The sequence below is a fragment of the Danaus plexippus genome, chromosome 27, assembly GCF_018135715.1.
Source record: "Danaus plexippus chromosome 27, MEX_DaPlex, whole genome shotgun sequence".
NCBI lineage: Eukaryota > Metazoa > Arthropoda > Insecta > Lepidoptera > Nymphalidae > Danaus > Danaus plexippus.
The window spans coordinates 1895983-1908994 of record NC_083555.1 but is presented as its reverse complement, the minus strand read 5'-3'; the positions used below and the strand labels follow the sequence as shown (position 1 = coordinate 1908994).

At 35.6% G+C, this 13012-nt stretch overlaps 1 protein-coding gene across 1 annotated transcript; it reads left to right on the top strand.

Annotated features, from left to right (window-relative positions):
• Positions 1-1135: 1135 nt before the first annotated feature.
• On the top strand, positions 1136-6343 carry LOC116775734 (uncharacterized). Its single transcript, XM_032668711.2, has 3 exons — positions 1136-1292; positions 1368-2508; positions 6148-6343. The coding sequence occupies exons 2-3, from the start codon at positions 1387-1389 to the stop codon at positions 6229-6231; spliced, it is 1206 nt and encodes a 401-aa protein (XP_032524602.2). The 5' UTR covers positions 1136-1292; positions 1368-1386; the 3' UTR covers positions 6232-6343.
• The last annotated feature ends 6669 nt before the right edge of the window (positions 6344-13012 follow it).

Here is a 13012-nt window from a genome sequence, read left to right as displayed (position 1 = left end):
ACTGAAGATAGGGTTCCTCAACAGTCATATAAAAGATGCTGGCATACAGGAGATAAAGGACACTTTTGTTTGTGAAGCTGTCTATCTGTCTAATATAAAGATGGTATTCCAAGAGGATAAAGTAATATTATTTTATTAATAAATCAATGAATCCCATCTATCGATATTATTTTCTTAGGTTTATATATTTTTTGTACAATCTTGCTATGACCAATATGAAGAAAAGTTTTAACAATGACCAATATGGAAGAAAAGTTTTAAACATAGCTTTTGTCCCATAAACAATCTTAATAAGCCTTAATTAATTTTTTAAAAATGTGTATGCTGCTAAATTTAATCCAGAAATATATATTTCTTCCCAGTAGTAAACGTAGGTTAAAGCAAAAATGTTATTATAAAATAATTCCTTTCCACGCTATTGACCATAATCCAAAATCTTGGTGTCATAAAGTAAAATAATTTTTAAATACATATCTCAGCTTAAAAGCGGAGTCAAATTTTTGTTCAAGGAAAATAGCTACTAATTGAAACACAATATAAATAAAAGGAATAATAAATCCGTTTAAAAATTTCACTATCTCAATAACTCGGATTGATAGTAATATTACGGATAATTTACGTCGTTAAAAAGTTAGGAATATACTTTTCACCTAATAATATCTAGAATCATGATCATGGAAAACAAGCTAACATTAAAATTTGTAATATTACTAAAACGGGATTATTTTGAATGTAGATATACTACTAATAACTGAATATTTCATACGAGAATCGATTTGATAGCTTTTTTTTATATTATTGCCTTTATCCGTGCAAAGACGTGCACTGTATATTCTGCCAGTGTCATGTAGATTTTGGTAGCTTTTTCCATAGATTTCAAAATTATATCGTCGTCTGACGTCACTGTCAAATATGTGTGTAAAACTTCGTTCATCAATAACATCTGATATGCCTCTATCAAATCGTCTCTATGAAATCTTATTATATTATTAAAATATTTTAATTAAATCTGCGAATTTAAATAGCTCCTGTGGCTATATATTATCACATTATATACCAAGCTAATCAACTATTCTAATTTTATAATCTTGTTTAAAAGATTTTCTTAGCGGTATTCTATATTTTTAAACAGGACATCAATTTGACCAATCTGATAAACTTAACCGCCAATATTTAATAATGAATAATCAATAATATCTTCAAGATGTCAAAATCACGAGTTATGAATTCAGATAATAGAAATTAATTTATATCATAAACAAGTAAATAAACATTACTTCATACAGATCAAGGTAATATTCATAAAATAATACTGAATTAGTTGACATTTAATGGAAATTCTCTAAAAGATAGATTTTGTTTTTCAGATAAAGTGAAATTTTTAAAATGACGGATATAGAAAAACTGCCTCTAGAAACATTAATAGAAATATTAACAAAAATTGATGGGAAATCATTAGGTCGAAGTCGTCGTGTGTGTCGAAAATGGAAGGAATGTATAGATGGGGTAGACAGTTTGTGGCAGAAATTGTGCGAAAAAGACTTCCCCGAATCTTCGAGGATCGCTAAAAGAAAAAGCGGGACCAGCTTTAAATGGTACCACATTTATCGCAACCTCATAATGTGGGCAGACATATCAAGATTTGAAACAGATGTTAAAGAATTTTATAAATTTTCAATACACGATAAAACGCACCTCCTTGAAATAGATTATGGCGTATTAGCTCTCAGTGATCTTAAAGGGTTGGTGTTATATGATGTGAGTACACTTAAATATATTCCTGTGTCAATACCTGATGGTTTCTGTTCAAAAATGAGTAACAATGATCATGCAACTATAATCCTAACTAGAACAGGTGTTATAGTACAAAGATCAGCGAATCTCACACCTGAAGACGAGCAATACTTACGTGCTGATGATTTTATACTCACCGAAGATCATTTTTACATACATAGAAATCGTGATGTATTCAGATGTGATTACAATGCACAAAATCTGGACCCCGAACTGATCATGCATTGTCAATACAAAATCAAAACTATGGTGCATTACAATGGTTCACTACAAATATTCACGGATTGTGGTAAAGTTGTTACCATAAATAAAAATAATGAAGTTAAAGTCAATCCGATCAGTTGTCCAGCGGAATGGATTCCGCAGATCAAACATATATCTGCGGTCAATGATAAAAACTTTGTATGTTATTCAAGAAATTTAATCAAAGTCGAGACTAATAAATATAAGCATCTCTATTTGGATTTTCCGCCGATAACTGCATTATTCTTCTACGTCGATATAATTTTGATCGGCACCGGAAAGAGGGAGATTCTTCTTTATAAATTATCCAGTCAGAAGAAAGCTATGAAACCTATTTTCGAAACGATAGCCGTTCTGCCTGAAGGGAAAATTCCTTTGCAATTGGATGTTGTGGAAAGAAAAAATGGACCTTTGATTGCCGCATCAACATCCTTCGAGCTTTACCTGATTGAAATCAAATTCTTTCCAAATGTAAGTATCATTACAAAACGAATTTATCATTTTTTTCATACAAATATTGTTTTCTTACAATAAAACAAGATTTCACTATGGAAAACATATGCCGTTGGTTGGTAAAATTGTAGATTGTAATTTTATCACTGCAAATAATCTACTGTGTTTGTGTATAAATTATTATGTATAGTAGAGGCTGCTATAAATACTTTTAGTTTTAACTACGACTACACTTACTGGAATTAAAAAAAAAGTCGTTCATTTTTATATATTACATAAAATTAATCAATTACTTATAAAAACACACATTTATTTTTGCAACATTAGAATATTCTCTTCTTTTAACTAATGAGTTTTTTTATAAAACTTTTCTTTTGATGATTAAAAGTATTGTCTATTGTTTCATGAAAGTTCTTCCTAAAAGTAATATTTATGTTTATAATTAACCTTCTCGGGCAGAGAGTTTAAACAAACAAACAACCAGCCAGCTCTATATTCATGCCACTATTATATAAAATAAATTAATAAGCGGGAACATAAATGATTTATTTTAGATTTTATTTTTATTGCGATAAAGTAGCAAATGTAATTTTTATATCAAAAATATTTCTATTAAGATTATATAAGGAGCGTTTTTATTATTTTTCAACAGGCACTTTGCCATTTATCAATAATCTTTATTGGCTCTAGCTTTATGATATTGAATATTTTTCTTTGATCAAAGATTTAGTTGCTATTAATAATCAGCTGAAATTTTTGCAAGAATATCTTGTGCACTATTGTTCAGAGAATTTTATTCTTGACCATACAAATATAAGTTTAAAAAATCTTGTGTATGGGCTTTATGACAAACTCAAAATTCTTTTACAGTGGAGCGTCGATTATCCAAACGTCGCTCAATTTAACGACCGCTTATCCAAACGTAGTAACGCGCGGGTCAATCCCCCCACCTCCCACTACGCGGGTCTCGCGCGCGCCGCCCGCGCTTCAGATTTAGCCCACTTGTCGCAACTCGTTCACTTGTTATTTTACTCGTATCTCACTTCCTAGTAACCGCTAGCCGATTAACTAAATTTTGCATTATGAAAGTAAATTCTTTCTTTAAAATACCTAAACGGAAACTTGTTGCCCTTTCTATGAAAGAAATACGAGATTAATAAACGGTTAGAGGAAGACGAATCTGCAACCAAATTATCCGTGAATACTAAGTTGGTAAGTCTACCATTACGGATATAAAAAAAACAAAGACGAGCATAGGTAACTTTATATCTCAGCTCGATTCTTCTGACGGATCCTCGAGTCGTAAAAACGATGAAGCTTGTCTCAAACACGATTTTAGATGATGCTGTATATATGTGGTTTACTCAAAAAAAGATGCCAAGGAGAACCTATTTCTGGCCTAATACTGTGTGAAAAAGCAGTTGAATTTAACGAAAAAACTAGGAGGGACGTCTAATTTTCAAGCAAGCACAGGCTGGTTAAAACGATTTTAGTCAAGACATGGCAATCGTGAGCTTCAAATACAAGGAGAAGAACTATCTGCTGATTCATCAGCAGCTAAATCATTCAAAATCAAACTATAGGATATACTGAACCAAGAAAATTTCGCTCTGGAAAAAGTTTACAATGCAGAAGGAACCGGGCTTAATTGGAAAGCTTTGCCGCGAAAAACTCATGCTTCACGTCGTGAATTAGCAGGACCTGGTCCTAAAATACGCAAGGATCGTATCACTGCTTTAGCATGCGCTGATGCTACAGCAGCTACTAGCAGCCCCCGATTACCCATGCTTGTAATTGGTAAAAGCAAGAAACCACGTTGTTTCAAGCACGTTAATATGTCTGCCATGCCTATCGTTTATACTTCACAAAAGATTCTTTGGATGGATAGTACAATTTTCGTGGAATGGTTTATAGAAACTTTTATATATTCTTTAAACGAAAAATGGTAAAAGAAAGAAAAAGAAATTGTTTCTTGATAACACCCCAACTCATCCTTCATTGTTACAGCCCAAGGATCAAAGCGTTGTTGAGACTTTCAAACGGTATTATAGAAAAGGATTGTTACGTAAGTTACTTTTAGAAAAAGATGAGCATGGAGAAGAAAGCCTGATAAGAAATCATAAAAAGATTGATTTAAAAGACGCGTCCAATATGTTCGGAGCAGCATGGGACAGTGTCAAAGACCAGAACTTGAAAAGAGCGTGGAATAAAGTTTTGGGTATAGGGGAAGATCCTCAAATTGGATGTGTAAATGAGAAACACGAAGATGTGTCTGAAATGATAGATATGCTAAAAAATCTCGATTGCCACGAATGTGATGCAGAACAGGTTTAAGAATGGATATCGACGATGACGATCCCGGGTACCAAATTATGCAAGATAGCGGAATTGTTGACCTCATGACTAATAAGGCTGACGCCACCACTAGCACCACATGAACTGCAAGTTCAGATAATGAAGATGAGAACATAGTTAGTGCTTCTGAAGCGTTTACTTGCTTAAGTATTGCCATGCGCTGTCGTTTTTCTAAAAGTCGGAGGGATCAAAGATTCCGTATTCATTAATATTTTTTGCAAAAATAAGTGTTGCATCCTACTCGCTATATATGTACGTCAATGTCGAAGAGTGGATGTAAGTGTGACGAACAATCAGTGGACCTAACATTAGCCGACGGCGTGAAAAGAAGACAACGTGTGTTAGTTTCCAAAGCCATGGTGGACCTAATTGGACGGAAAATTTCAACAACTTTCATCGTCTTACCTGAAGAGGGAGAGAATCGTACTCTTCTAGGTGTTGGCTTTCTTCAAGATTCGGGTATCATAATAAATTTGCCCCAGTACACGTAGCACTTCATAGACTAGCTGGAGATACAACATCAATTGTAATCGGAAGAATTTACTGTCCTTGAAGACACTGTTATCAAAAATGTGATGGTATTACCTAGTCATATTCGTCCTCTGAGTATGGACAGTGACGATACTAGCAGCATCGCAATCATTATACCTACTCCTCCATCAACACCACCACCAGAAACGATATCCAGGGACACGACGACAGATTCACCCCGGAAAATGGAGTTCAAGCTGACACCTATAGATCCGGGTACTTCTATAGATCCGGGTACTTCTTCGAGGAAAAGAAGGCCTTGCTTATTTGACGGCTTCTCTCCAAGTTTTGACGATTTTATGATGCGTGACGCTCAGACAAATGTTCATCGAGAAGACATCGAGCTGACACCACCAGCCTCTTTGATGCAAATAGTTGGGACATACGAATTGACTCTTGAAATTATTATTTTTCTGCCTCAAGTAAAATTACAATGTCCTTATAATTCATTGTAATAATGTTTATACATTTTGACTTAATTTTAAAATTGTATTTAATTATTTTGTTAACTACCTATAATTGCAAATTTGTCCTCACAGAGTAGTTTTTTTTTATTTATATGGATAAAAAAAAAAAATTGTTGTATAAAGGTTGCCTATGATACCGATTAAGATCAAATCTAATTACTTGTTTTAGAGATTAGCTAGAACAACAGATACCAACAGATGAAGTGAAATTTTATTTTACTAAAAAAACTGTTATTTTAATATAACATATGGACACCCCTATTATATCTATGTATATATATTGTATGTACATTTTTTGTTACAGGAAAAACCTAAACAGAGTTTTACACCAGACAAACACACAATGTACAAGAGACTACACCGACTTAAGAAAGAATTCTACTTGTAAAACTTTTATGTATTATTTGTGATAAATGTAACCAATTCTAATCGTAGACTGTGTAACTCAAGTATTATATTAAGCTATTTATTGAATAAAAAGAACAATGCATTATGTATAAGAGTGATTTTATTTGAAAATAACAAATCCTCCTTTGAACCCTTAATATGAAGATTAAATCAGGCTTAAGGTTCGCACTTTGCAGGAGCGATGAATGTCTTTCAACCTGACAAAAGGCGGTTTTAACATCGATGCTATGGCCGATAAGGTAGGTTAGGTCATTGGTGCAAAACGGGCTCTCCCAAAAAATTCCTCGTTTATTGGGGAGGATGGTGAAAAAATGACCCATCTAAGCTGGGGACATGTTTTGCCAGGATGCAATTTGTGCTTTAGTTGTCGCTTTCATTGCCACGGGATCGGAGGGCAATTTGTACCGGAGTGACGTGTTGTGACCGTTTTGTTAACCTTGGTCTTCAGGTTAGTTCTGACTAGAACCTGTTAGCGCCCACGATATGTTTACAGGCTATGGAAGAGTGGGGTAAAGCGGTAACGTATGAGCCTTACCAAGTCCACCCTAATCACAATTTAATGGAGGGCACTGTTAGCTCCATAGCCGTGCTTGTGGCTCAAGGTCACTTTGGAGACCGATCAAGTTTTGGTCGCTAGATGGGGGAAATAAATTTACATTGGCACATATTATCTCTCAATCGTATCCTCGACGGCGACTCTACCCTCCCGTCTTAAGCAGTAAGACCCCTACGTTACTCGTATTTGATCGGCATCTCTCACTTCCAGCTCCAAGGCTCTTTTGCGCAAAACGTAGGGTACCATAGGAGTTAGGATGAATACACAGTACAGTATAAATTTACCTATTAGTAAGTTATCTTTTGTTCCTGAAGGAAAAGAGACAAGATAAGATCATTATTCGTGCTTATTTGAATAATAGATCCCAAATCAATAACAGACATTATTTTTCTATTTTTGGCGTCGCTAGTTGTAGTATTCTAATGGTGTCAATGTAAGTTTTTGGGAATTTTTGTTGGTTTCGTAATTATGGAAAAGATTGCTACAACAGTCTCCTTTTATTTTCCAAACAACGAATAAAATTTAAAGTTAAATGTGCGATTATAACTAATCACGTTTAAACAATTTTTATCAAAAATTATCTAGAGCTTTTTTTTATTATTTTAAAATATTAAGTCACTAGCAGCATAATAGGCTATGAAAAGTAAATGGAGTCTCTCGGCGCGGAAGAAGTGTAACTTCGTTATGTCCAAATTAAAACAGGAAGAAGTAGAAATTCATTTCTAATGAACTCATATTGTTTTTAAGACAAACTTTATTAACATTCATGCTTAACTACAATTCACAATTGATCGCGTCCACGCATTCGAGTGCAACCCATTCAGTCTTGCTTTTGTCTAGAAATCTAACAGAATGATCTATTCCCCCTCCCCGTTGCGTTGAACTTTTAACGCAACAGTGCTTTCATAGCATTTCATATGCATGGTAGCGTTAAACATTAACATGGTAGAGTTAATTAAACCTTGTTAGAAGTCGTATTAGGAAAGTCGCTGTCGCTGAATTTCTATATAAAACACAGAAGGTAAAACTGTTCTGTTGCGAATGTTTTTAAGAGAATAGGTCCATTATAAACCAAATGAATGGTTCTTATTAATTAAAATAGTTAACAATGCACAATTTTTCCATCCCTTCAGAAATATTTTGCTTATCATGCTGTAATTGTGCTTTTGAAGTTATAACAAATGAATATTAAAACCGTATCCCATACACTTATATCTACTATATACAATTGAGATTCCAATATTGACCAAGAAACTAAACGAAAAAATGTACCTATATATTTAAGAGCTAATTCATGCTATCGAAATGACTATTCCACTAGAATTAATCTTTTATTTTTATCATGTTTAAAACGCACAGTAATTCACATAAATGGCAGATTGTTAAGTTACAAAACGTCAAATTTCATAATTACTGTTTGAAAATATCTTTATCCCTTACACGTTTGTAAGTAATCCAATGCTAAGAAATTGATTTGATGTAGTTATATTTATTGATGATAGCCTATTAAACATGAGAGTGATAGCAGAAAATTAAATTATACCTATACTATATATTTTTGTGTTGTTGGGATGGGGACAAATGTGACCCTATATGCGTAAAGGTGAACACTTTTTTATGTATGGTCAAAAATCTGATATTGATAATAAAACTCAACTCATCATATAAAAAACAAGTTATTTATTATGGAATAATTATTAAAATAAAAGATATAAAATTTAATGGTATGTAGCAAACAGTTCGGATCGGAAGTGTAAAACAAATGTACATTACATGTACTGCAAGTTTTTTCCGAGTTTCAATGCGAAGTCTTGCACATTGTACACATATTTTTCGGTTAAATGAAACTAGTATTTTTCGGATTAACTACGCGTGATTTAGTTTTATAAAAAACTTCATACAGACATCTCGTCTGCCCGTGACCACGGTTGCTGAAAAGTAACCGAAACGTCAGAAGTATGTAGTTTTTTACAAAAATAAATCCCGCATAGTTCATCCGAAAAATACTAGTTCCATTTAAATGAATACTCGCGAAAATCTTCGATCTCATTATCTTTTCGGTTGATCACTTTGATCATGACATGTGAAGGTACTCCACGTTTTTGAGTGAGAGAAATTCGCTTTTTCGACATGACAATCGAGCACAAACCTCTTTGCCGGGATGAAAAACTACCAATAAGGGAACGAGCCACTACTTGACAAAATTCTAAGTAAATTTTCCTCAATGCGTTTTTTTTCGTGCAGTTCTTTACATAGTATATACGAGTTACTGATCGCAATATCAAGTATATCAAAATATAGTCACGGGTAGATTTTATTTTTGCCTTTCGATCTACTTCGTAACAAACTTTTTTTTTGGTCCATTAGGTCAACCCCACCCATAAATTTGTTACATTTTACAACAATTTCGGGGCATGTTACATTTACCTTTTACCCGCCTCTTGACTGTCATCGCTGGTATGGGTGACAAGAAATTTGTCAACAAAAGCACAGCTTTATTGTCCATCCATTGGACGAAATAGATGATATTGCTGCTGGTTGCAAATATGTCTCGTCGGTTCATACTTTTATAGGTAGGATTTTTTTTTTTAATATTTTTAATTTTTAACGCACCGTTCCACAAGCCTTAATATTCATGTTTACCCGAGTGTACTGATGATAAGGTGAATTAAAAAAGTATATTTCACACCCTTTACTCTGTAAATCTTTTGACTATTTCAACACAACAGACTCTCCCAATCCAGTTTCAGTGCCACTTCGCTTCTTGCCGGTATATAAGTCAAATTGGAATAGATAGCCCGTGGTAGAGTCAGCCCTGCACCACATTTTCAACCCCCAATTAACTGATTTGTTTTTACATATAGCCTCATTATATTGTGTTCTTTATCATGTGTTCATCAAAAGCCTGCGTTTTTGTGTTGGTCATGGCGCCTTGGAACGCTCGATTGGAGTGATCCAGAATAGGTCGTATTTTGAATGCTTTGTCATGAGCGGGATTGGCTCTATTCAGTTTCTTCGAATTGTCGCTAAAATGTAGGTTTCTAGGAATGTCTTAAAAGTGATTTATGGTCATTACATAAGCAATGTATGGAACTCCCTTATCCGAATCTGTAGACCAATAACTCCTAAATGTTGGTAAACAATGATAGCCCATCACATAGTTCATGCTGAAAAAAGCTTTGGCTTCCTCAATTGTCATTATAAAACACCGACCATTTTGTTCAGCATAACGTAAGGATTCAGGTACAACAATGTTATCAATCAATTTATCGTAATCAGAAACTGATTTGAATATATTTATAGGAGTCAGTTCCTTACCAGGCTTGTTATCTTAAATATTTACTTCAGCAAAGTTGTACGCTGGGGTTTAAGAATAATTACGTAGCGAGTATGAACTTTTTCGCCAATTAAATGTAGGGATGCTAGAATCTGGATTTTCAACAGATTTTTTTTCTATAGGCGCGAAGCTGGGCTCTATTTCAACAGTCGACTGCGGATACGTCGTTGGGTCGATGGGTGCTTTTCATGTTGTCTTTTTTTTAGAACGACTTAAATAGTACAAAATATTTGTATACATCTGTTCTGCCATCATAAACAAAGTATGTAATTAATGAGATCTAAGATTTTCGCGAGTATTCATTTAAATAAAACTAGTATTATTCGGATTTACTACGCGGATTTTTATTATTTAAAAACTACATAATCCCGACGTTTCGGTTACTTTGCAGCAACCGTGATCACGGGCAGACGAGGTGTGAATGTCTGTCAGTTGGTCCTTGTTATTTATCATCTACCGCCATCGATTTCTTAATTTTCTGGCGTACCGCTCTGGATGCCGGCAGAATGCGCTCACGGTGTCTTGAGGTCCTGCGGTGTGGTTACGGACATGGGATTTTATATTTTTTAGAACGGGGTCCCAGGTGTTTGAAAGATTCCAGCCATCTTCTCTATTGAAATTGGGATGTTTTTTAATTTCAATAGCCTCGCGAATTAATCTCGGTATATACTTGTCTTCCCGAGCGAGGATTTGAGGTTTATCAAACCGAATGTAGTGGCCTGGTTTGTCCATTGTGTGTTCACACACTGCTGACTTCGACGCGCGCCTGTTTTTGATGTCTGAGATGTGTTCTTTAACCCTAGTACCGATGCTCCTCTTCGTCTGTCCAATGTATGACAAGCCACAGTCACAATCGAGTTTGTATACACCCGCTTGTTGCAAAGGAATGTTACTCTTGATTGGTCTCAAGAATTGGCTCACTTTCTTATGTGGTTTGTAAATAGTTTTAATGGAAACCTTCTTCAAGATGTTGCCTATTCTGTCAGTAACTCCCTTCACATATGGTAGTATCGCAGGTTGTCGTTCAACTGTGGGTGGCTTCAGGTGCTTCTTGCGATGCTGGCGAGGCACGGGCAGGTTGTTGATAGTGAGAGCATGTTTTACATGCTGCAGCTCGGCCTCTAGGTGGTCAGCATCACAAAGATGTTGGGCTCTCTGTAACAAAGATTTGCCAACGGTAGCTAACTGGATAGGGTGGTGGTGTGAGTAACCATTGAGGTACCTGTCCGTATGTGTGGGTTTCCTATAAACAGTATGTCCCAAAGTATTGTCAGGATTCCTAACAACAATCAACAATCAACAACAACAATCAACAATCAATCTAGATATCAAATCACTCGTACCATCGTGTGCAAAACCTCCAAAATTGTATGGGTTACCTAAAATCCATAAACAGGTTCCATTACGCCCAATAGTAAGCCAGATTGACTCACCCATTTACAAACTGGGTAAATTTCTTTCAAAAATATTATCACCTCTCCGGGGCCACACAAAGTCATTTGTTAAAGATTCCTACCAGTTTGTCAAAGATTTAAAACACCTAAAATTGAGCGACAATGACAGTATGGTCAGTTTCGAAGTACAGTCATTATTCACTAGTATACCTGTTCTTGACTGCATTGAGATTGTAAGAGGTAAGTTAAAGGATAACTATGCCTATAGAATATGCAGAGCTATTAAAGCATTGCCTAACATCTGGCTACCTCATGTGGAAGGATGAATTCTACATACAAGTAGATGGAGTTGCAATGGGTTCACCGGTTTCCCCCGTTGTCGCTGACATATTTATGGAGGACTTCGAGGTGCGAGCCCTTTGCTCTCCTCCTATAAGACCTTTAATTTATAAACGGTATGTAGATGACACCTTCACAATATTAAATAAAAATAAAACATCTGCTTTTCTGAACCATCTCAATTCTATCAATAGTAAGATTCAGTTCACTATAGAATTGGAGGCAAATAATTCTTTAGCTTTCCTTGATATACTTGTTGTTAGGAATCCTGACAATACTTTGGGACATACTGTTTATAGGAAACCCACACATACGGACAGGTACCTCAATGGTTACTCACACCACCACCCTATCCAGTTAGCTACCGTTGGCAAATCTTTGTTACAGAGAGCCCAACATCTTTGTGATGCTGACCACCTAGAGGCCGAGCTGCAGCATGTAAAACATGCTCTCACTATCAACAACCTGCCCGTGCCTCGCCAGCATCGCAAGAAGCACCTGAAGCCACCCACAGTTGAACGACAACCTGCGATACTACCATATGTGAAGGGAGTTACTGACAGAATAGGCAACATCTTGAAGAAGGTTTCCATTAAAACTATTTACAAACCACATAAGAAAGTGAGCCAATTCTTGAGACCAATCAAGAGTAACATTCCTTTGCAACAAGCGGGTGTATACAAACTCGATTGTGACTGTGGCTTGTCATACATTGGACAGACGAAGAGGAGCATCGGTACTAGGGTTAAAGAACACATCTCAGACATCAAAAACAGGCGCGCGTCGAAGTCAGCAGTGTGTGAACACACAATGGACAAACCAGGCCACTACATTCGGTTTGATAAACCTCAAATCCTCGCTCGGGAAGACAAGTATATACCGAGATTAATTCGCGAGGCTATTGAAATTAAAAAACATCCCAATTTCAATAGAGAAGATGGCTGGAATCTTTCAAACACCTGGGACCCCGTTCTAAAAAATATAAAATCCCATGTCCGTAACCACACCGCAGGACCTCAAGACACCGTGAGCGCATTCTGCCGGCATCCAGAGCGGTACGCCAGAAAATTAAGAAATCGATGGCGGTAGATGATAAATAACAAGGACCAACTGACAGACATTCACACCTCGTCTG